A 25,919-nucleotide genomic window follows, 5' to 3' on the forward strand; every position below is an offset into this window, starting at 1 on the left:
TGTATCTTTCTCGATTTTTCGATCACGCACAAGATAATAATTTTTGCTTACATCTAATGACACGGATGCCGGAATTTCTGCGAAGCGAGCTCTTTAACGCTATCGCGTTAATAGCCAGCACTGCAACCACAAGTGTCATTTCACCAACATATTACGCCTGCATAGAGATTTTTTTCCAAAGCAGCTTCAAGACCTGGCAAGGCTCTGTGCTAGAATACTTGATTGCCACACACAGAATTCTCGGGTGCGATTCCTGCTGGGATCTTTATATTTATTCTTCGAATTCGTTGGGCCCCGTCGCGGTGGTCTAGCAGCTCAGGTACTCGGCTGCTGACCCTCAGGTTGTGGGATCGAATCCCGGCTGCGGCGGCTGCATTTCCAATGGAGGCGGAAATGCTGTGGGCCCGTGTGCTAAGATTTGGGTGCATGTTGAAGAACTCCAGGTGGTCAAAATTTTCGGAGCCCTCCACTACGGTGCCTCTCATAATCAATCATATAGTGGTTTTGGGACGTTGAACCCCATATATCAATCAATCAATCAGATTTGTTGGCATAATACTGCCAATGGCAGTTTTTCTTGATGCTATTGCATTTTAATTACCAGTGTCTGTTCTTACCGTTCCTGGGTTTATATCATCTGCGGCTCATACCGACACACCGAGGCCTGTGGTTTGCGGGTATGGGCCTCGTGTGTCTAGGGAAAAGCATTTGATGACATGCGCATTGGGATTTTCACATTTTTCACATTGTAACCAGCCAGACATACTCGTCGAACACACTAACCCTTCCGTAATGACTTTGTTCTACCTCACTTAAGGCGGCGATCACAAGTGTGCCCAGATGTAGGTGGTCAGACAGACTTGCTCACTCACTCACCGACTCATTCACAGACACATGAGCAGACAGACTTGCTCGCTCTCTCATTCACTGACAAAATTTCTGCAGTCAGCTAAGAAATGTTTCACATTTAAAATTTCGGTTACACTGCAGGTTGTAGGGCAAGCCAAGCGTGCTGGGCATGCTGTATGTCTTTGTTTGACTTCTTAACAAACATTCTCTGAGCATGTAATAATGTTATTGCCTACCGTGCCCCTAAAATAAGCTGAAAGCTAGCTTCCTTGCATATGGAAGTCCCTTTGCTGTGGCTGTGCAGCTTGTTTTAAAAGTGTTTGCAGGGTCTTATAGGTGTTGTGATTATCAATAATATTTGAGATTGCTTGGCATGTTTATTTAAAACATAGCCAATGCATTTTTGTGTGGTTGGATGTTTTTGAAATAGGCAGTAGCACTAGACTTGCAGCAGAGCTTAGCTTAGAATATGCAGCACACTCTGTAAATTGTGGGTTACCAACGTTTTGGTATCTGTGGTTTAGCTGGCATCCATGCAATATAGCACTAGCATTAGTGCCTATACCAGCGGGTACTCTTTCTTATGTCAAAGTTTTTTTGCTTTTGCTGATCTCGTAGCTCACTTTCATGGGTGCTCTTGTTTTCTTCTTCTAGCATGCAGGTTGCAGTGTGGACTTGCATTTCAATAAGTGTGCAATATTAAAACATTAATTTTTTTTTGGTTCCCAGATGGCAGCTCTGCAGTCCCCATTCGCAAATGACATGAAGAATAGTTACTCACTTGTTAAGAAGATTGTGTCAAGTGAATACCCACCTATTTCAAGCAACCTTTACTCAGACGAGGTGAGTACTAGGAAATCTGCTCAGCTCTGTCTATGAACTCTAGAGAGCCACGAAATAACACTGTTAAAGCAAACACAATAAACTCCTAGAATACCCCCCCCCCCCCCCCAGCAAGTCAAAAACTACGGCAAAGTGGAGGGGAAGGCACCTTTCCAGAATGGCACTAAAATGTAAGATTGTGTCTGTAAGATGCCTCTCGTTCATGGCATGGCACACAACAACGCCTCACAAATGCCAAAGCACAAAAGCAATATGATCAGACTGTGGGAAGCATGGCATGAAAGCACATCCTATGATGAGCTTACACCAGTGCAGCAGCTCTGGGCTACAGACACAAATCTGGGAAACCTTTTAGTATTGCAGTCTTTATACCTACGTCACAGGTACCATCCTTTATTTGCATACAAGGTCTGCCCCAAAAGTTCTTAGAATTTTCGTTTTACAAATAATTTATCGAATAAAAGTTTACAGTGTTTTCAAAACTTTTCAAAATACTACTCTCCCTCCGGTTTAATGCAGCCTTGCCAACGTTTAATCCAATCACTGTAGAAGCTGTCAGTGAGGAGCATCATTGGTTTATCACTGGGGACGAAAAAAAGTCTGGTGGTTCCAGATCGAGGCCACACAGTGACTGGAGAAGTGCTGTCACACCAATTTTGACATGCAACTTGGAGACAATCAGCACGGTGTGCCTCCTCCTTCACCTGACTCGTCAGGACATTTGGCACCATTTTCATACTGACTTTTCTCTTCGAAGATCCTTCGTCAAAACAGTATGAAAAATTTTTCGGGTTATTCTCAATCCCCTGTCCTTATCCAATACTTTGTACACTTTCTGCATGGAGTCGTGTGTTTTTGACTTCGACTGATGTTCAGAGTGGTCGTTGTCATTGTTAGACTACTGACTTTCCCGGAACCTCTTGTGCCACATCAAGTGTGGCTTTGTTTCATTTCGTTGTCACCGTAGGCTTTCTGTATCGTTTTGACCATCTCCACCTTATTTTTATTCCAGTTTCATACAAAACTTCATTGCATGACACTACTCCAAAAACTTGTCTATTTTTTTTTCCCGGCGAGGATGCAGTAGATATTCGAACACGGATATATTGAACTCGAAGGGAATCACGAATTAGTTTGATATATGAAAAATTCAATATAAAAAAAAATACAGGCCCCAAGAGCTTACCTGTAGCGGACCATCACCTACAATAGGCGCATTCAAGAATGACAATTCCACACACATGCCACAACAGAATGATTTATTTATGCGAAAAAAACGCTTATCTTGGCCTGCTTCTTCATTTTTAAAATGAAGTTGAAGACACCAGTCTCGATCTTATCATGGCCGTCCAGTTGCGACAGCCCGGTTCCCTCCATGTGGCTGATACAATGGCAATTGATGCTGCCACTTCGACAGCGGAGAACGTGTGTGTAGCCAGCGCCTCGTCCAAATGATCCTCCTCGTCACATGAGCTGTCGGCCTGGGCATCCTGGGTCCCTGCGACCACAACTACTATGTCCTCGTTCGCGAGGCTCGCAATGGCCTGGACGTTGCAGTTCGTTTCCATGAAATCGTCCACAGACACTTCGTGTGGAACTGCTGCCGGAAGAGGGAGACAACTCGTGAAACACGTCGTCACCGTCTTCACCGGTTGCCGCAAGTTTCGCCGTCTCGAAGCCTGCCTTGCGGAAGCAGTTTACCACTGTGTCCATCTTCACATCTCGCCAGGCATTGAAGATATCTGCGGGAGAAAACTTCGTGGAGATTTTCGGCCATTCCTTCATCATCCTCTGCTGGATGTCCTGGCTGCTGACAGCTTCGTTTTCACCAGAAATGGTTTTGCTAACGATGTTGTAGCACTGCTTAATTCGGTGAAGCCACCTGGTGTTGTCAGCGAAGTTGTCTTCACCAAGTGCAGTGGCAAACCATTCGACCTTAGCCATCAGCATCTTTCTGTCCTTGTCTTTTCTTCTGTAGTTAAGTCGTTACTACTCGTAGTCTTGCGCTCTGCAAATATGTTGATTCCCAATCACGAACTAGCCCGAGCATCTGTCTTAGCAGCATTGGGTCATCTACCGGAATGTTCGTCGCGCTCACTTTTAAAAAGCAGGCATATACAGTGAACTCCCGTTAAGACAAACTCGTTTAAGACGAATCATCGCTTATGCCGAACAACGTGAGAATGTTTGTTTGGTTTTCCGTAGACCCAATGCAAAAAAAAAATCCGCTGAAGACGAACAGCCTTGCACCTGCTCTTCTGTTAAGACGAACACTTTCGTGGAGACCGGGAGACCGAGGCGATTCTACAGAGGAATTATGGCAATCTTGGGGGGGCATTCCCACGGCCGGAGGGAAAGAAAATACTAAAGCAGCAACGGCGCGAAGCGAATTCGCGCCATGGCGGAGGGAGGGAGGCAGCGACAAAAGAATGGCCCGCGGTATCACCCGCACTTCAACCCGCAGAGTGAGCGGCAAAGCAAACAAGAAGAAAACGAGAGAGCGAGGGAGTTTTGAGATCGGCTATCGGCCGCAAAGAAGCAAGCAGGGGAAAAAGTAAAAAAACAAAATGATGACCGAGACTCCCTATTCGCGAAGAGAGCAGCTCTCATGACCAAGAGCAGCTCTCATGACCAATGCCGTTTTTCAGCGGGAACATGTGAGCTCGCGTCGTACAGCCACAGCTCTCTCCACGTGGATGTTGTCCCTCTCTGACCTCGCCGTCACTGCCACCGCCATCGCTGAGGAAATGAGTTCTTTCTCTGCGCCGAGCCTGCGATCGCACATTTTCTATTCCATGCGCTTTGTTTGCTTCGCTTGTCTCGTTGAAAATGGCCAGCAAGCCAACTGTACAACGAAAGCCAATTGAGCTTTCAAGGAAAGCAGAAATTTTGTCCGAAGTGAGAGCTGGCAAGCTCACGAAGACCGAGATTGCACGCAAGTTCGGGATTGCGAAGAGCACGCTAACGGGCATCGTGAAGGATAGTGCACGGGTAACCGCTGCATTGAGCGATGGAGACTTCGCGCCGAAGCGAAAGAAGATGCGGACAGCTGCGCACAAGGGCTTGGAGGATGTTCTGCTCCCATGGATCCAACGTGCTTGTAGCATGAATCTGCCTGTGAATGGCGTAGTTCTGAAGGCAAAAAGCGGAGGAAATTGCCCTACGAATGAACATCGAGTTTGCCTGCAGCGACGGATGGCTCGATCGCTTCAGAAAAAGACACGGACTTGTGATCCAATCTATTGCCGGTGAGGCCGCTGCCGTTGACGAAGTGACCTGCAACGATTGGACCTGCAACAGACCTGCAAGTGACTTGCAACAGACGTCCATTATGGACTGGATCAAGCTGAGCAAGAGCACTTGAACGCAGTTGCCTATCTGGTTATTCTCTCAAATAAATTATTTTTGTGTCTTTTTCCTTCACTGTAAGTGTACTTGATACTTTGTTTTGAACTAAGATATTTGCATGCACCTAAGTATGTAGCCAATTCTTTTTGATAAGACGAACAATTCTTCATGGTCCCTTCAAGTTCGTCTTAAAGGGAGTTCACTGTAGTGCCTTTTCTACATTCTCGGGGGAGAAGCGCGCACATGCCAGGCTCCCGGCATTCATTGCTTCGCCGCCTTTGCCTTGATATCTGCTTTATTCTTCAGCAAGGTACTCGCAGTGCTCCATGGTATCCCAAAGTTTTTCATGACGGTTGAACATTTCTCGCCCGTCTCAACACGCTGAATAGCCTTCGAATTTGTCGCAAAGTCAAGAGTCTTGCGCTTCTTGATGCTGGCCATAGCATTATTGGTTGCATATAATGCAGGAAGACTCGTTCCCAATCGAGGTCCAAGCGCTGCAGAAAGGCCTGCCATTACTTTCAACATCCGCTGTACTTCGTTTGTGCCCGTTTATGGATGAGGACGGCCTACTTCGCGTCGGTGGGGGATTGCAAGAGCTGCACGCTGAACAGGACATTCGTCACCCCATCTTACTTATCAAGTGACCATAAGCTCACTAGCTTGCTTGTTTCGGCAGCACATATGCGTACGATCCATGGTAGTGCTGAAGCTTCGAGAGCGTTTCTGGTTATTGAGAGGGCGTCAAACCGTGAAGAGGATAATTTTTCAATGTAGAATGTGCAAACCCTGGAAAACTACAGTCGAGACAGCACCCATGGCCCAACTTCCTCGCGAAAGAATTACGGAAACCAGCCCCTTCATGGTCGTTGGGCTTGATTACTGTGGGCCGCCGTATGGGAAGTCAGCAAGCAGTCCAAGAAGGACTTACATACTTTTGTTTTCGTGCGCCATCACACGCGCCATTCACCTTGAACTAACATCAGACATGACCACCGCCACAACTTTGCTCACCTTTCGTCGTTTCGTCGCACGCCGCGGTGTATCCTCAGTTGTGTACTCTGACAACGCCCAGACGTTTCGGAGTTGTGCTAGATGGTTTGCATCTGTGCTAACTGCTCTTTGCCAGTACGCTGCGGAGATCAGGATACAATGGAAGTTTATCGCAGAACGCGCTCCATGGTGGGGTGGATGGTGGGAGCACCTCATTCGTACAACAAAAACTGCGCTCAAGAAGTCACTCGGATGCAGTAGTGTTAGCGTGGAAGGCCTCACAACGGTGCTGTGTGAGGTTGAAGCTGCGATCAACAGCAGACTCATCACCTATCTTGGAAGTGAGCCTAACGAGCTACAGCCTTTAGCTCCATCGCATTTCTGACTGGGTAAACACAGCACATAATTGCCACAACAGTGCCCATCAAAGCCTCACGTATCCATTGATCTGCAACAAAAGGCTCGTCATCCCCAGCGTCTAACAGTGGAACTTTGGAAGAGATAGAAACGAGCGTACCTGCTATTGCTGCGATCGGCACACAATCGCTCGACATGCCCAACAACAAAGCTCCGAGTTGGTGATGTAGTGCTCTTGCAAGAAGACACGGCAGCAGCGACGTCATGGAAAATGGGCAGAGTGCTTGAGCTATTGCCAGGGAGAGATAACATTGTGTGCGCTTGCGCCATCCGTCTCGCCAAGAGTTCTGTTGTGAATCGTCCTGTGCAAAAGATTTGCTTGCTCGAAGCCTCCGATTCACCTTGGCCCTACCCCGGATGATGTTGAAAAAAAATGAACCGGAACGGAGCAACTGGAAGGCGCGATTCTGAGAGGGAAGAAGAAAAAGCCGAGGACACAGAGCTCGCGAGGGACGGCAAGACAGATAGTTCGCCATGAACGCAGAATAATGTCGCATTTTATCTTACGGTTTGGGAGCCAGTCGTTTCGTACTAGCGACAACGGTAGTAACAAAGCGTTTGCGAGGAAATGGCCACCTGCAAGGGCAACAGCAAAAGACACGAGCTGTGGTTGGCTGATCGAAACCTGCAAAACAGCAACAAAAAATGAAAGAACAGGCAAAAGGAAGAGGGTGTCTGCTCCTTCGTTCCTGCTGTCCGAGCCGATGGGTAGACGGAGAAAGCATGAGAAGGAGAAACAAGGGGAAAAAAAGCTGTTCCGCAAGTTAGAGACTCTGCAGTCTGAGCCCTCTCGCCCTTACCTTTTTTCGAGCAATTTGGGTTTTGGCGAAGGCGTTGCCACGCGGAAGTTGCCGGGCGCTGCAAGTTCCAAGACGCACCTTCCAACTCGCGCGCAACACCGCACTGCCGCAGAGATCGCTGGGCGCGGCGAGTGCCGAAGCGCACCTTCCAGCTTGCGCGGCATTATATCCGCAGGCGGGTAAAAATACCGTTCGATATAAACGTGCAAATTCCTATACTTTTACCAAGGAAATTCAAGGGGCTAACTTGCGAGTTCGATATACCCGAAAATTCTATATATGTGGGTTCGATATATCAGACTGTACTTCTGCACAATGGCTTGACCCACCTCAACGACTAGTTGAAGGCAACCGAAACCACACTCATTTTGAAGCTTATATCCTCCGCTAACTTCTGCATCCAAAGTGCCGCCCCACCAGGCAACATCGCCAGCTACCAAAAAAAAGTTCCGGGCACTTTTGGAACAGAAAGTGTATGCAGATCTCAAAGGGCCTACTTTTGTGCGCGGAAACCTGAAGATTGTTGTGGATGTTATGTGCCAAGTTCCGGATGCAATCATCAAGCAGCAAAGAAAAAATAATAGATTTTGATGCCAAATTTCAGCAGCAGTCACTTTGAAATCAAAAGCTGCTAAGCAGGGCTGGATTGGATTGAAGCACACCAGTATTGCCTGGACATGGTGCTCATTTACAGTGCAGAGCAAAAAGATGCGGTAGGGGGCACCTTCTTAAAATGGCATGAAAGTTTGAAATTGGCACTGAAGTTGAAGGGGGCACTTACTTGAAATTGTACGGTAATACTTCCCAGATATTGTTGCGTTCAAATAATAATAACTATAGCACTTCTGTCGCTTTCCCATACACTTAATGCATTGTCTCATAGGCAGACCACCACTACTATGTGTGAAATGGCAGACACCTCAATGCTTATGCACTTGTTCTTCATAGTGGATGTAGTTGTTTACATTGCAAGTGTTACTAAGCAAAGAGAGATTTCAGGAGTGCATAGGCAAAAAGAAAGCAAGCATATAAAGTAAATATTTGGCACTAGTGCGGACATTAGTCCTGTCCGTGACAGTTGATACATTGTCAACATAATCAGATGTGCAAGGACTGCCGTAGGCTTGGCTTGTACTTGTAGTCTCTGTAGTGACAAGACTTTGGGTGGAGCTGCAGCTGGTTCTAGCACGAAAATAATTACAGCTTCACAATAGAGAACCAGAGAGCCATAATTGGCTTGGCCTTTGACGTCACCTGCTTGAAGTTTCATGGCAGCAAGTGCTGTTCCGGTTTCTTGATTAGGTGTTGTTTTTTTATCTCTCCACCAATAGTACAATCTCGATGCAAAATTTACTGCTAATTGTGTCGCATGTTATGCAAAGTTGTGCTGCTTTCAAGATTGAGGGTCTATGTTTTTTTCATAAATGTCAATAATATGCTTGCATTATCTTATCACTGTCAACAGCAATGCTACCTTACTATTGTGGAGTATTGCCATCATATAGCTTGTACAAACTGAAGTAGAATTTAAAATATTCTTAGCTTCTTATGATAACACTTTGATTTTACTAAGTTGTGACAAAGTGTAAACCATTTGAAGCAGTAGGAACATAACTCAACGAGCCAGCTAAATAAGCAAACTTGTAATACCATGCAATACATTGCAATGTCATTCCAAGACTTATACTTCCTATCATTGCCATGATAATCAAACAAGCACAGTGCCAAGTTTATTGTTATTAACCGATTTGAAATATTTGCGCCAAGGTTTTCAGAAACTGCAAGACCTTTAGGTGGATTCCTTGGATTAATTTTACTTCTATATACAATGAGATCACAAAATGCAGCAAAGACAAAACATGTGCAGTCACCCCAGGACACACACGCACAGATTTTAAAATCCTGCTTAATTAGAAGAATTTCTGTGGTTCTGTATTTCTGTGCTACGTACATTGAAGTGGATAGTTTGAAGCGGTGGTCAGCACCAGCCTGGTTTGTTCGTAAACTTCAGGTGCCCATATGCCTATTCCCATCTCTATTTTGCCACAAATACATGAAAATGAAATACATAAAATACGGGCCTTAGGAGCTACAAGGCAGTGCAATGTAGCAATACTAATAAGTGACAAAAGCACCGCAGTCTCACTGCTGCCAGCAAAACAAAAAGCGATGTCATAAGCATCTGCAGTTTGCACCAGTAGAAAAAAAAGACATGCTTCACTGCAGCATAGTGGTGATGCATGGGTAGTGTCGCATGTTTTTCAGTGTCTTGCATTGTCATTGTTTACCCATTCTTTCAGAGAAAAAAAAATATACTAAAGGATGGTCTGACGTAACTCGCGATGTATGTGAACCCCAGATTAGTTATTGCTTCGGCAATTCGCACAATTGCACTGATGGGGTAGTTCTTGCCTGCAGCGCCTACTTCGAAAACTCAGCTCAAAAACTTCAATGGTCATGTTTTCTAGCCAGAGCACATTGCACTGCTGAGAGAGCTGCGCCAAACTGCGCTAAAGTGCGCCAAAAGGTTAAACCTGCTACATTTCGCTACATATTGGCCAAATTTTCATTATTTGCACTAAGCTTGTGTCAAAACGACGTTTTTCTATTCTTTTGGTGAGAAACGAGACGGCAGGTGCTCATAATCTATAGGTTATAACTGTCATTTTGAGTGGTCATTGCAGTATACAAGAAAGTGCTATGTAGTTGAAGTAGTTGCTGGGTTGATGCCTTCAAAGAGTTTCGATTTGCCTATACAGCGAAACTTACTACATTAGTTTTCTATTACTACTGGCTCACACTGTTAGATAACATTACTGAGTTCAGTAAAATAGTTTTCAACTGCTGTTGATACAGTCACAGAAAACTAATAATGACAGTTGTTCTTCGAAGACAGTCTTACATGATTGACTGTAATAATTACAGTAGCTCAGCGCGTGTATGTGGACCTGACTGTTTATTTAATTTGTAGCACTACTTCTTCTAGTTGACTTTTAAGGGGAGATGCGGGTCAAAAAATCGCCTTTTTTGCGAAAATTTCCAGTTTTGAGATATTGTTTCTAAAATCACTTTTAATCATTCAGCTATCATTTCCCCAAAGGTCATAGCTGAATTCAAACAAGAAAGTGGTAAAAAGTCTATCTGCGCTAGTGAAGGTAGCTCCCGAAGTCGCAAATTCACGCATCCGATGGCTATTTTTGAAAATCCGCCACTCGGCAACACGATGACGTCCGCCATCGGGGTTTGTTCGGTGATGTAGATCAAGGCTCCTTCTAGTGTACAGGCGTCCCCCTAGTTTCGTATTTTAGTGAGGAATTTCACAAAACAGTCGTTTCTAAGTCGGTTTACAGCCAAGCTGCAGCCGCTTCGGGCATCACTACCGGTCACATGGTACGCTACCGAGGCCGCCATTGGCTACATCTGATCGGCCTCGCTCGCTGAGCGCTTGCGACGATCGGCATTTGCCGTGCGTTTCTACGTTTTTCCGAGTTCATCATGGATAACTCGAAGAAGCGAGACTTCCGAGCACGAAAGTTTGCAAGCAAGAACAAGTACCGAGGGCGTCGACGTAAACCGAAGCGCAAAGCAGCGGTAGAAGAATGCGAGCCGCGGGCCACTAGGCCTAATCAAGGCAGCGGTGATATGGCGGCTTGCGGGAACTTTGACAAAATCGACGCCGCGATCAAGTTCATCAGCGCATCAGAAAAAAAGATTGAACAGAACGAAGAGTGTTTGTGGCTCTGTGAGCGGAGTATTTTGTGACATCGGCGCACTGACATCGATGGTAAGCCGTGCTGTTTGTCCAACATGCCACACCGCTGGACTCGTCGTTCGCGACACCGCAAGTAAACGTAAGGGCCTCTCTTTGTTTCTCGAGCTGCACTGTGATAAAAGTGAGTGTCCTGAGTCAGTGGTTTCTGCCGCGCATAGTTCGCGGCGTGTTCTGCCGGAAAGACAGCCCACTGATGCCGGTGATGACTGGAGCAACCGAAGCGGCAGCTCGCGCGACAGCTTCGCTGTCAATGTGAAGGTAGTTGTGGCTGCGCGTGCAATAGGCATCGGGCATGAACAGCTGTCGCGTTTTTGCGCTATTCTTAGACTGCCAATACCTATGCATCGTAAGACTTTTATTGCAATCGGCAAAAAAGTTCATGCTGCAGCTACCAAAGCTGTGCAAGAAAACCTGGTGAAAGCGCGGATGATAACGAAAGAGAAAGTGGATGGGGCTGATGTTGCTGTCATGTATGATGGCACATGGCAAAAAAGAGGGCACAAGAGCCACAATGGCATCGGCACTGCTGTGTCTGTGGACACTGGTTTGTGCCTAGATTTTGAAGTGCTATCGAATTACTGCCTTGCCTGTAGCCGGCACCAGGACTTGGGTGATGAGGAAGGGGTATGGCAAGCATTCCACACACCTGTCTGCGAAAAAAATACAGAGTGCTCCTCTCATGCCATGGAGACTGAGACAGCTTTGCGCATATGGGGCAGGACATCCTCATACACAACACCATTGCGTTTCACCAAGTTCCTCAGTGATGGGGACAGCAAAGCTTATACCGCTGTCGCTGAGGCCAAGGTATATGGTGAAGTTGTTGTGGGCAAGGAGGAGTGCACAAACCATGTGGCCAAGCGTCTAGGCACTGCACTTCGGAAACTGCCAACACGACTTCCACGAGTGCAAAAGCTGACAGATGGCACAATTCAGAAGCTGCAGAACTATTACCGTATTGCAATCACAAACAACAGAGGTGATATTCTGAAAATGCATCGTGCCATCTGGGCCTCATATTTTCATTCATCATCGAGCAACACAGCAGGCAGCCACCGATACTGTCCAGAAGGGGCGACTTCCTGGTGCAAGCATAGGCGAGCCGAAGCACTTGGGGAGGCCCCACCCGACCACACACCAATCTTGACCAAGGCTCAAGGATTGGCTGTGCTTCCCATTTACAAGCGCCTCACAGATGAAAAGTTGCTGGTGCGTTGTATCCAAGGGAAGACCCAAAACGCTGCAGAATCTTTGAACAGCAAAATCTGGTTGTTGTGTCTGAAGACTAAGTTGTCTCCCGGACAACAGTGGAAACTGCAGCTGCTATGGCCGTGCTGTGGTTCAATAAAGGACATTCAAGCTTTGAACACGTGCTAGAGGAGCTTGGTGTAGTCCCACCAGATCAACTGATCACCCTGGGCCAATCCCGCGACCAGAGGAGAATCGAAAGAATGTCTGCGTGTGAAACAGCCGAGGCAAGGGCTAATCGGCGGAACGTGGCAAAGAAAGCGCGCCTTGATGACTCCCTTCTCAAGTGGCGAGAAGGATCCACATATGGAGCAGGACAATTTTAGGTGCTCTAGCTGAGTCCCTTCTATTATATCACCAAGTTTTGTGCAAATCGCACTGTGTAATCATGAGTAAACATATTTACAACTTTCAAATGCATTTTTCTCGATTTTCATTTTGAGGTAATTCTCTCATCTTGTGCACAATCTTTTTTAGGCATAAAATAGTCCTATCTTGATGAAATTTCGCACAGAGCTTAATCAGCCACTCTAGAATACAAGTATCTACTTTAGGTTGCATTATACATCACAGATTTTTTGTTACACAACTTGATACACTGATAGAGAGATGTAAAATATGCATTTAGTACTTTTAATTTTTTTTTTTAAATGTAGCAAATAAATTTTCTACTTGAGGTACTTTTCTGTATTGTACTGCTCAAGTGCAGCAGAATGAGCCATTTTGCAATTTTGTGTGAAAAGTTTTAGTAAGCTTTAATATGTGCACAAAAAACCCTATATTTTGGTATATCAAAGTTATAGTAACTCCGGAAATACTATAGCTATCAGAAAAATAATTGCAGTTATGAAATGAGCACTGCAGGCTTTACTAACACCTAAAATTTCAAGGAGCTGGGTTATGAAATAAAAGAAAAAACCTTTTTCGAGTAGCATCTCCCCTTAAAATTTCTTGCAGGGTGCCTAAGCTTTAACACCATAAAACGGGCAGACAGTATCAACAGTACTGTTGGGCTCGAACTTCGTGCGTTCCCCGAATACCTTATGTTACCCACCCCGCGGCCGGCGACCCCTCGCCAACAAGGAAGCAGGGCCACCGGAATGCGGGACGATGACTGTCTGCTGGCCACAAAGGACGCGACAACTCTCGTGCCCCAAGGGGTTCAATTATGGCGCCTCACAGGAGACCAAGCCAGGCTGCAGGTTGCCGGTACACGTGGAAGGTACACGTGGAAGGTACACGTGGAAGGCACACGTACGCATCCGCCGGACAATCAGAATCAGCGGAGGCAACAGCATCGGCGCACGGGCCAATTGTATTGATGGCCTGTCAGCCCGGCATCGCGGGAACTTACTCGGAGGCGCTTCTCCACGTCCCGGCAATGCCCGTCGTCGATCATTCCGGGAACCAGTGTGAAAGAAACCTGAGCGACGGCGGAGAACCGATGAGTGGGCAAAAGGCGGTGGGTCTTCGAGGTTGTGGCGAGGAGAGACGTATCCGTGCGTTCCGATTGGACTGTAAGAGTGGTGCGTTACTATTGGACTGTAAGAGTGGTTGAATGGGAAGACAAGGGATAAAACCAGGGGTGCAGGGACTGAAAAGGAAGGAAAGAAACGAATAAACGTCTCTATATCCAGATGATGTGGGAGCGGTCGTTTCCTCAAGGTGCCAGCAGATGAAAAGTTCTCGTCTTCGGCTTCCTTGGCGGCAGCAGCAAATGTCACGCAACAAGCGAGAGGCAAGTGGAAAGAACCAAACAGAATGTAACTGGCGCAGTCAGCAGGATCTGCATGGCTGAACTGAGGAGGACAGCGGGGAGCGACATCGGCCGAGACTGACGACAACCACCTTCAACTGACGACCACGCTGCGGGATCAACGAAGCAAGGCTAGTCCACCGGATTCCGAGGAGGAAGGGCGCACCGCAAGGCTACTTCAGGCGGGTACCTCTTGATTTTCTGTTGGACGCAGGCGATGACAAAGCATTACAACTTGCGAGACAGAGAAAGGGACAACTCGGAAATGAACGGGGACGGGGCAGGAAACTTGCAGGCGTTCGGAGTCGCCGACAGCGGCACGGGGGGTCATGGTAGTGTCACGTCAGATACGGCGTCGGAACAGCAGCTAGCGCTGCTCCAGCTTCAATTAAAAATTGCTGAGGCGGAAACGGAGAAGCAGTGTTTGATGCTGGAAAGCCAGCGGCTACGAGCCCGTAATGGGGCAGAGTCCAACGAGAGCGATGACAGCGTAGCACTTGGTGAAAGGTCAGAGGAAGACAGGCGACTGAAATTAGCAAGCTTGTTAAAGGGTGTACTGGCACCAATGCCGAACCAAGAGGCGCTTGCACCAATGTGGTTTGAGGATGTTGAGGCAACGCTCGAGTCGTATGAAGTTCCGAGCGAATGGTGGGCCGGGCTAGTTTTGCCACAATTGAGTGAAAGGGCGCGCGGGCTGCTGTGCAGGCTTACAGCAAAGGAGCGCAAAGCTTATGTTAAGCTTAAGTCAAGCATTTTGGAGGGTCTCAGGCTTTCGGCGGCGGAGTACAAGAGGCTGTTTGCGGGATCGAAAAAGGGAGAAAGGGAGTCCTGGGATCAGTTTGCCATACGCCTTGAGAATTATTTCGACTATTATGTGCAGAGTTCAAAGGTAGGCATGTTCGAGGAACTCAAGCAGCTAGTTGTCGCGGATCGCTTGAAAGAATGTTTGAGCCCGGAAGCGAGAGCGCATGTCATTTGTAATCAACAGGAGTCCTTTTTGCTGCCCAGTGGCATGGCTAGGCTCGCGGAGAGATTCGAGGAGAGCGAAAAGTGCAAGGCAGCACAAAAGAAGGCAAATGTAGAGGAGTGGCAAAAGAAATCTAAAACAGCGGTAGATACACCAACGGACGGAAACGGGAAAAGGCGATGTTTTGAGTGTAAGGGTGCCGACCACATTGCCAGGAATTGCCCCAATAAGGGCTCAAGTGCAAGGCAAGGCACTAGGCCAGCAAGACAACAAAACGGTCCAGTGGTCGCGAGGGTGATGGCTTCTGCATTCGGTTCAGAAATAGCAATGACAGACAGGTTGCGGCAGCATAAAGAGCAGAAACAACCCTCACTGGAAACTGTAACGCTTAAGAGCTCAGGTCGATCATTAAACGCCGTGGTAGACTCGGGAGCGGAGGTGAGCGTCATCAGAAAGGCAGTGGTACCTCAATACGATGGTACGGGTTCGCAGATAAAGTTGACGGGAGCGTTCGGGCAACAGGTAACCGCTGAGTTGGCTTATGTGCCGCTCATAGCTACTGAAGGAAGTCCTTACGTGATGTCCGAGGCGGTGCAGTCGGCCGTGCTTTGTGCAATCACAGATAAGGTGCTAGACGGCTCCGACGCGCTGATCACGCCCAACGATTACGCACAGCTTCTCGAGCAAAGGGTTAAACGTGACATAGTGTGAGACGAGTGTTCTGCAGTCGAGGAGACCGAAGCTATAGTAGAGCTGTCAGATGAGGCATGCGAGGAGCAACGGGCGATGGCAGGCGTCATAACCGCGGAGAGCAACAGCGAAGGTTCCGAGCCGGTCAAAAGCAAACGACAGGAGTTTCGTGAGGCTCAGGAAGCAGACCCGGCTTTGCGAGATGCTTGGGCGCAGGCAAAGGCCGGAACGCATGGCATGCTCGTTGAAGACGAGCTATTGTATCATCAGGAACACCTCGCGGGTCGCATCTGCAAACAGTTAGTGCTACCATCACACAGGCACAAAGAAGTGCTAAAAATGGCTCACGATTCACCATGGCCAGGTCATTTAGGAGAGCGGAAAACACTACAACGAGTGAAAAGCTCATTTTACTGGCCGCAGATGTCGCGAGATGTAAATGAGTACTGTAGGTCATGCCATGGATGCCAGGTGAAATCGCCGACGAGGCAGATAGATAGGGTTCCGATAAAGCCCCTGGCCAGGCCCAGCGCGCCGTTTCAGACAGTAAACATGGACTGCATCGGTCCTATGGTACCCCCTTCGGCTAGAGGTCACCGCTATGCTCTTTGTGTCGTAGACTTACATACCAGACGTGGTATGCCTCCGTTCCCTAACGGCAAAGGCTACATGTGACGCGTTACGCAGATATTTTCTCAACACGGGGTGCCAGAGACAATTTGCTCAGATCAGGGCACCAACTTTACGTCGAGGTTGACACAGGAGATGTTGCAAAGACTTGGGGCAACTCCGAGATTTTTCACGCCCGATCACCCGCAAAGCAACGGCTTAGTCGACCGCTGGAACGGCGCGTTCAAAAGAATGCTTTCTCACATAGTCGGCGAACATGGACGCGAGTGGGATAGGATGATTCCGTTTTTGTTATGGGCATATCGTGAGGTCCCACATGCGACCACAGGGTGGTCACCGTTCGAGCTCATGTACAGGCGGGTGCCGAACGGGCCCCTATCCATTCTCAAAAGGACTTGGTCAGGAGACTGGGAAGTGCCGGATTCATTGGGTATGACAGCAGCGGAATATCTTGCGAAGCTCCGAAGTAGTTTGGAAGAAGCTAGCGAAGGAGCCGCCCGACAGAGTGAAGTCACTCAGATGGAGTACGTAGGACACTATAACTTGAGGGCCACAGACAAACAGTTTGTCACAGGGGACCAAGTACTATGACTCGAAAAGCAAGGAGAGGGGAAGCTAGTGGCGAAGTGGAAGGGACCGATCACAGTGGTCGAAAAACTGCGACCGTACAGTTATTTAGTTGAGCTTGAGGAAGGTTAACGCAGAACCATTCACGCTAACAAGCTTCGCGCATATCACGCCCGAGTAACCGCAGTAGGAGTGATATTCGAAGGCGATCAGGAATTTGGAGAGGTTCCGGTCCCACCATGCGGGCTAGAGGCGCAAGCGACGCTGCAGCTTGATGAGGTAGCACACCTGGAGCCCACACAGAGAGAACAGCTGCGAGGCTTAATCGCGAGTCACCCGAGGGTATTCGCAAACAAACCCGGCACCTGCAAAGTGGGAATCCATAAAATACGGATCAGAGCAGGAGAGCAACCGAGGCGCGCATACCCATACAGAGTGCCGGTGGCGCTGGTGAACGAAGTAGAGAGGCAGGTAAACGAGCTCCAGCAGTGGGGAGTGATATACCCTGTTGAAAGTCCGCACGCGTATCCACTGGTCTGCGTATCAAAGAAGGACGGTGGCATCCGCATCTGTTGCGATTACAGGAGACTCAACGAAATAACAGAGACAGACGCATTTCCCATGAGCGTGGCGACTGATCTGTTACACCAAGTAGCGAAGGCTAAGTATATAACCCTGCTAGACATGTTCAGGGGTTACTGGCAAATACCTCTCAACGAGGACGCGCAGGTTTGTACTGCTTTTGCCACTCCCTCAGGCCAGTACGCATGGAGAGTGATGCCCTTTGGGTTAAAGAATGCCGCCAGTACCTATCAGAGGGTCATCAATAGTGTACTGGCTCCGCATAGACATTATGCTTGCGCTTACATTGACGATGTAGCGATATACTCAGAGAACTGGAACGAGCACCTGGAACATTTAGACAAGGTGCTTGTGTCCCTAGCGAAGGCAGGGTTGACGCTCAACGTAAGCAAATGTCGGTTTGCACAACAAGAAGTAAAATTCTTGGGGCATATTGTGGGATAAGGCAAGCACGGGGCCGATCCAGAGAAGGTCAGGGCGATAAAGGAGATCCCGGCTCCCGAAACAAAGGGACAGCTTCATAGTTTCTTAGGGCTAGCCACTTATTATAGGGACTACGTGCCCGAGTACTCCAAAGTCGTTATGCCTCTGACTAACCTAACTGGCCGACGTATTCCGCAGAAATTACCTTGGAATACAGAGGCGCAGGAAGCTTTTGACAAGGTGAAAAACTGTCTAGTGCAGGCGTCGGCGTTGCAGGCACCAGACCCGGGGAAAGAATTTATCCTTGCCACAGATGCATCTGATTACGCCGTTGGTGCGTGCCTGGCACAGCAGGATCTGGTGGGCAAGGAGCGCCCTATCGCTTTTCTGAGCAAGAAGCTTAGCCCGGCTCAGACCCGATGGGCCACAATAGAAAAGGAAGCTTATGCAATCATTTGGGCACTGGGGAAGTTGGATGTTTGGCTGTTTGGCGGCGCTAAAATCAAGGTGATTACCTATCATAACCCACTCAAATTTCTGACTCTAACCACTCCGCAGAGCGCTAGGCTGACACGCTGGGCGTTGGCACTACAGAAGTATAACCTGGAAATTGAACACAAAAAGGGGTGTCTAAACGCTAATGCCGACGCAATGTCGCGGTTAGTGACTCCTAACGATGACGCATAAAAGGGACGGCGAGTTAAGGGGGGTGTATGCTTTGTTAGCGCGTGCGCGCGACGGAGTCAACGAGGTACGAGTGACAGTTGGTGCCTCACGTGTCGAGCCAGTGAACAGGTGTGCATATGTGGTTGCGTTTGTGTCGCATGTCATAGATACAGTGCAACACAGTTGGAGGGGAGGTGTTGGGCTCGAACTTCGTGCGTTCCCCGAATACCTTATGTTACCCACCCAGCGGCCGGCGACCCCTCGCCAACAAGGAAGCAGGGCCACCGGAATGCGGGACGATGACTGTCTGCTGGCCACAAAGGACGCGACAACTCCCGTGCCCCAAGGGGTTCAATTATGGCGCCTCACAGGAGACCAAGCCAGGCTGCAGGTGGCCGGTACACGTGGAAGGTACACGTGGAAGGTACACGTACGCGTCCGCCGGACAATCAGAATCAGCGGAGGCAACGGCATTGGCGCACGGACCAATTGTATTGATGGCCTGTCAGCCCGGCATCGCGGGAACTTACTCGGAGGCGCTTCTCCACGACCCGGCAACGCCCATCGTCGACCATTCCGGGAACCGGTGTGAAAGAAACCTGAGCGACGGCGGAGAACCGATGAGTGGGCAAGAGGCGGTGGGTCTTCGAGGTTGTGGCGAGGAGAGACACATCCGTGCGTTCCGATTGGACTGTAAGAGTGGTGCGTTACGATTGGACTGTTAGAGTGGTTGAATGGGGAGACAGGGGATAAAACCAGGGGTGCAGGGACAGTGAAGGGAGAGAAGAGAAACGAATAAACGTCTCTATATCCAGATGATGTCAGAGCGGTCGTTTCCTCAAGGTGCCAGCAGATGAAAAGTTCTCGTCTTCGGCTTCCTTGGCGGCAGCAGCAAATGTCGCGCAACAAGCGAGAGGCGAGTAGAAAGAACCAAACGGAACGTAACTAATACTATGTGCTATTCAGTGACTGTTACGTTGCTGAGAAAGCACGGTGTTCCACTATTCCGTTATATCTCGACCTCAGCAACTGAACATGTCAAACAGCTCGTCATATGCAAGTATGTGCTCCCCCATCTTTGTAAATTTAGTTGAGCACAGATTAAGTTACAAAAGTAAAGAGCCAGTTACTAAACTCTTCATTATTAACCACCCATTAAGGACCCTAATGACTCTGTACATAAAGCACGACAGCAGACACTTCTCTACACAATGAAGACCCAAGTTGTACTAAAAGCACTAACGTAATCAGACTTTCTCTTTTGGAAAGTAAATAGAATGTAAGTGCCGGCTTAAAGACACATGTTTGCGTCCCAAAATGTGGGGCACGTAACTACTCCATACGATTCTTATACTGCTCCTAAGCAAAATTATACTTGCTCCAGGACATGTGCCAAATGACTTTGGTTAATCTCATCACTGAAGTAGCGAATTTCATCACACTGGCATCTTTCGTGTAAATGACTTCTTAATTTTACCAGAACAAATGTGCGAACGGTCGCATCATGATGCACTGACGCTACGAGGAGGAGGTGACTTGTTGCCCACATGTCACCACTGTGCTGCAATAAAGCGCACCTTCTTTTGCGCAGGCATGCATTTCAGCTAAACCACAAGACTTTTTTTCTTCCTCCCCCCGCACTGCAGCCAGTGACGCTTGCCCCTTCTCCATGTGTGCCGCAAAAAATTGGGAGCAAGTATTGCTGAATAACATAACCCTTGTAACCACGAACTTGCAAGGACAGCAACGACCACCTCTGATTACAGTAATTTAAAGTTCCTTACACCCATTTTTTGTATGTTTTGTTAATTTAAAAGCCCACCAATACGAAGATTTTTCACGGTCCCAATGACCTTGAATTAAGATTTTACTGTGTGCGACCCAAAATCGAGCCTACTGATAATGCTACCATTCATTGGATATTACTGGGAACAATGATGGCACTGTCTAATTTTGTATGTTTTTTATGGTAAAATAAACCACCTATTATGAGGCTTCAGTGCCACAATATCGGATATAGTGATTGAATCCAGCCTCTGACGTGCCAAAAATGCCTCGGTGCCCTAATGGCATGTGCTGTTTTGAACCCCGTACTCCACCCACACTCTCAGAAATTGAGTCGACTGCGCTTCTTGCAAGAAAGCGAAAAGAGGAGGAGCTTTCCTTCCAAATTTCCAAAGTGATGCCAGGAGAGGTCAGCGAAGCGCCCATCGATTAATAGCTGCCAAAGTTGTGGTCGGTGCTTAATGAAGATGCGTCAAGCATGGACCACTTACTTCATGCAGACAATGTTGTGGAAACATCTGAGTGCCTCAATGATGAGGCAATCATTGCATGCATGCATGTTGTAGACAGCAGTTTGCATGAGTCGGTCAGCTTTGATTGCACGAAGCAATCAAAGCTGACAGACTATGGCTTTTCTACAAACAAGTACATAGTTACACTACCTTACTTGCATTTAAATAAAAATTCCTGACCTTTTTTTTTTTGTCTTTCTTGTCTCAAATTGCTTATAACAATTATCGGTTATAACAATGTTATTTTGTTGGCTCTTGGATATCGTTTTGACTGCACTGTGTGTGTATAAATATATGTATGTGTGTGTTGTGTGTGTGTGCATGCATGTAAGGAAGGCATGACAAAACTTTCATGAAAGCGTCTTTACTGAACCGTTTCAGCTGGTGTACCAGCCTTTGTCAGAGTAATCTCTGACGAATCTTGGTCAGCGAAGACTGGGGAAGGCTGACATCGGAGATTACTGTGACGAAGGCTCATACACCAGCAAAAAATGTTCAGTAAAGACGCTTTCATTAGAGTTTCATCGTCCTTTTCTTGCATATAAGATATTGTGTTCTACATAAATGACGTTCAACCAATCCGGTATACACTAGACTCTCAGTAAATGGAAATACATTAAACGGAGCTGCTGTTTAAATGGAACAACTTCCTCTAATATGATTGGTTTCATACTTAAATGCTGCAACCCTCTTCACCGCTCCGTAAACAGAACTCCTGTTAAATGTAACACATTTTCCCGGTTCCTTCAGGTTCCATTTAATAACAGTATATATATATATATATATGTATAGTGGGAGTAATAATTCAATGGGCCAGTTAGTCTTCGTGAAGGTATGGGATATGGCACAACGGGAGCGTTGTCAACAAGGATAAATATATTTATTTCCCAACAGTTTCGGGAGGGGTCCTCCCCTCATCAGGGGATGAGTTATATGAAGGGAGTGTCTTCTGTGAATCCAGTGATAAATAGAAATTGGCTTGAGTGGACAAACGTACGAAAAATTTTATTACTCCTACGTTTCGGCCGGCCCTGACGAAGGCCGAACCCTGGCCGAAACGTAGGCGCAATAAAAAGTTTTTGTACGTTTGTGCGGTCAAGCCAATTTCTTTATATATATATATATATATATATATATACAAAACACTATTTTGATGGGTTTTTGCAAAACTCAATTTCATAATACACCATTCTAACTCTCACACCGTTGTCTGTTAGCTCAGTAGTGAGTTCATGAAGTATTCTTCACAGCAGTTCGAATGGTAAATACATGGTAGTGGTTTTCAGTGTAGAATATAAGTATGTATTCAAGAACATGCAATAAGTAGATAGACGGAAGATACAAGTTCACACAAGGCTTAACGTGTGAGTCAACATCACAAGATGCTGTTTCACTCCACAGCTAGGCTGGCTTATCAGCAAATGGAGTGCTATCTTCCAGTGATTTTTATTTGTATTTCTACATAGGCAGGCATATGTATGCATGTATTGTTTAGATTATGTAGACAAGAGGCACTAAGTCAACCAGGCAAAAAAAAAAAAAAAATGTGTGTGGGAGCGGGTGTTCAAGAGTAAGTGTCACAAACCACACCCTGTGCTAATCATTTAAAACCATCAGCTAACAAGGCTCAGGAAAGCATGATGGGAGTTATTTGTAGCTTATAATTGAAGTGTGGTAATTATGCGACAAAAAGAAATGAAGGTGGGTGAAAAAAGTGACTTGCCGCCAGTGGAGACCGAACCAGCGACTTTCGCATTGCATGCCTACAGCACATCTCTTCCTGTGTCTCCTCCCAATAGCTGCGTGCCCTGGTTGCTGTCTGCATGGATCCAAACCCCAAGAAGCGGCGTGATATAATCTATGCTTGCACTGTGGCCACACAAATGTTCGAGCGTTTTGTGCGGTCGTCTGCATGCGAGGCAAACACACTAGCCTTTACGTGATATGATGATCTCATTGACTGGCAGCAGCACAAGTCTTTTGTACTGTATGCGAATGGTTTCATGTTTCTGTGTGCACACTTGACTTGTGAATGTAATTTTTCTCTATTAATTGCTATCACAAAGGGCACAGTGAATAGGAAATGGTGTGCTGGTGAGTGTCTCAGCAATATTCTTGTGATAAAATGTACTATGACTAGTGGGCAGATGTTTAGCCGCCGACAAGCAGCTGCAGTGCAGTGCAGTTTTGTAAGAGCAATCCGCTATTTCTGAAAATCTGCCAAAAAATGCCGAATAGCAGTATTTTAGTGCACAATTTTTCAAATGCCCACAGTTAAAGTGTGATGCAGGGTATATTTTCTAGTGCAATGTTTATTAATAGAAAGTAGAGCTGTCTTATTAGTTTACAGGGCCTTTGTTGTCCATAATCCAGGAATGTTGCATTTTATTGAAGACAACCTTCACTTGGTCTGCCTGCTAAATATGCAGCCTATTGGCACCCCTTGAGCAAATTGATGGAATTCATGTGAAATTTTTATTCAGCCACACAAAAAAAGTTTGCGGGGCAAAAGTAACGAAATAATAGTGTCTCCGTGAAGCCAAACCATGACTCGCTATAATTTTAGGCATTTGTGATTCAAGCCCCGACAAAAGTTTGTTTTTGCCGCCTTATTCATTTCGTTTATTGAACATAAATGGTTCTGTACTTTTTCCCTTGTGTGACTAAATCTAAAATTATAAATCATTTGCACGCTTGCTATTGCATCAATCAATAACGATGCTTTGTGCCATGCCCTCTCACTTTCTTGGATATTGAAATATGCATTTTATTTGTGTCTATTTCTATTGTAGATTATTGAAGTTTGTGATAAAACACCCATTCAAGTGCTGCCTTACATAAGTGTTGCATACACCAGTGTGTGTGTGTCCAGTGCCATTTTTAAAAACAAGCTATGCGGCACTGAGTAGTTGCCAATTGTTCAAACATGTAAAACTACTAGAACCTTGACTCAACCACTCATTAGAACAGGAATACTTTTAATTCAGCGTCACTAAAGCTATGCAAATTTTTCTTTTTCTCTTTTTTGTTGTCATTTGTGTGAGGAGTGCATCTCATTCACTGTGCCTCTGCTCGTTTTGGTGCTACCACTTCTAGTCACTCAAAGAGCGAATGGCTGCTACGCTGTTGACTCACAGAGCGCATTTAATTAAATTGGGGGGTGTTGCACGATGTACTGAAACACTCATTGGATATCTTTACTATCGCTCACCAGCTTTTCTCATTTTATATCTGTGCTAGAATAACGTGCTACATCTGGCCATTTCAGTGCTTGCTTGCAGCACCTCTTGAACTTATGAAAGCATTTATTTGCATTTGTAGCTGGGGCCATGCCCTGCAAGTGTGTTATAGTGGCGTGGTCACATTTACACTTGTGGTGAGCTAAATGTATTTGCCACATGCCAGACATATACCAGACGATAATTGTTTGCTCAAGTCAGCTGTTATAATAATACAGCACGAGTTTATACTGCATCTTACACAAGTCAGATATACGAGACCTTTAAATGGCACATTTATTTTTTGAAGTATATACACATTTCATTTTATATGCACATCTTCGTTGTATTTTTAAAGAGGCTGTACCTGTTTAAGAAAGTCACAGGATCATGTACAAGTGTTCAACAGCTTTTTGTCAACAGCAATGTTATAGAGCATATTATTTGAAGTTTGATTATTAAAGTGCTTTTTGGCAGTATTTTGTCATAATATTCAGTGAATGTGAAGTGGGCTAGTGTCCATCATTCGTGTCTAGCTCAAGCCTAGTGGCCAAGATACTCGACTGCTGACTTGTATATCGCGGTATCGAATCCGGGCCGAAGCGACTGCATTTTTGATGGAGGTGAGAATACTGTAGGCCAGTGGGCGCAGATTTGGGTACACGTTATAGAACCCCAGGTGCTCGAAATTTCCGGAGCCCTCCAGTATGGTGCCTCTCATAATCATATGGTGGCTTTGGGACGTTCAATCCCACATATCAATTAATCATGTCTAGCCCATGCTGTCATAACCCTTGAGGGATTACAACTGGATTTCAGCTTCATGAAAGCCCTTGTGAGTGACCGAGAATTATTTATTGTCTCGAGGTTAAACCATAAAACTGGTTACTGTAAGTATGAAAACCGAGGAAAATATACCTTGTAGGCACAGTGAAGCTTTATAGTCTCGGCATTATTACATGCAATACACAAGTTATATGTGCTTCAAGTTACTTTTGTACTAGGAACATTGGCAGAAACGCGTGGTCTAAAACAGCTGGTAAGGCGTTAAACAAAACTTGGTCTCTGAGGTTCTAACAATTGTACTTATCGGAAGTTAAAATACCCTGTAAAAAGAACACCATACCATGAGGCCATAAGTAGAGGGAGGGAATCTAAAGTTCTGAATCCCCTCCACCCCAAAAATTTTTCATTTTTTAACTTTTCAGGGGTGCTAAAATATTTACACACATTCACAGCTACCACCAATGGCCAACCCAGTGGGCAGTCCTGGCTATAAGGTTCTTGGAATAAGGGACCCTCCCTCCTTCACTAACAAGCCCTTGTAAAATAAATGCTTTCTCTCTCTCTCTCGTGGGTAGCCCAAGGGTGGAACAGCTGCGCCCTTTGTGCTGTTGGGTGCCAAACTTGTTTACTTGCGCCGAACAACTCCTGTTGTGCCAAAATCGTTCACCAGCGTCATACTGGGCCGCAGCACCCAAATTTAGCCGCAAGGTGCGACGGCCGTGAATCCCCGTGCCTGAAAATGTATCTGAAACATCTCATTTTAACGAAACAATTATAGTTTAGGTTTCGTCAATGCTGTTATCACTCAAGCAGAAGTTTGTTCTAAGGGTGCATGCACTGGCGTGCTCTGTCTTGACGGACATTAGCGCGAATAGCTCCTGAACCCTTCTACGATCTGCGCTATCAATGCAAAGAGACTACACAAAAAGAGCATCTCTCCCAAGCATTTTATTAGAGTTACGTGATATTGGATGCATAGGAGTTTGCTGCCAGCCTGACTTCGTATGACCATACAATTTGTTGTTATTGCATTCACTGATTTGTCTTTGCGGTGAAACTGATCTGTT

At 46.5% G+C, this 25,919-nt stretch overlaps 1 protein-coding gene and 1 pseudogene across 4 annotated transcripts in view; both read left to right on the forward strand.

Moving 5' to 3' along the window:
• The window catches only part of LOC119160961 (serine/threonine-protein kinase Nek7), a 95,142-nt gene that overhangs the window by 59,252 nt on the left and 9,971 nt on the right, over nt 1-25,919 (forward strand). For 3 of the 4 annotated variants that reach the window (XM_075880240.1, XM_075880241.1, XM_075880242.1), the window contains exon 7: nt 1,579-1,692. In XM_075880240.1, the coding sequence (XP_075736355.1) occupies nt 1,579-1,692 (114 nt within the window). Of the gene's footprint in view, nt 1-1,578; nt 1,693-22,647; nt 24,546-25,919 lie in introns of those variants that run through there. The other variant, XM_037413245.2, reaches the window with a different exon arrangement.
• Nucleotides 9,384-12,686, forward strand: LOC142776477 (uncharacterized; annotated as a pseudogene).

This window comes from Rhipicephalus microplus, chromosome X (assembly GCF_043290135.1).
Source record: "Rhipicephalus microplus isolate Deutch F79 chromosome X, USDA_Rmic, whole genome shotgun sequence".
In the NCBI taxonomy this organism is placed as follows: Eukaryota; Metazoa; Arthropoda; class Arachnida; order Ixodida; family Ixodidae; genus Rhipicephalus; species Rhipicephalus microplus.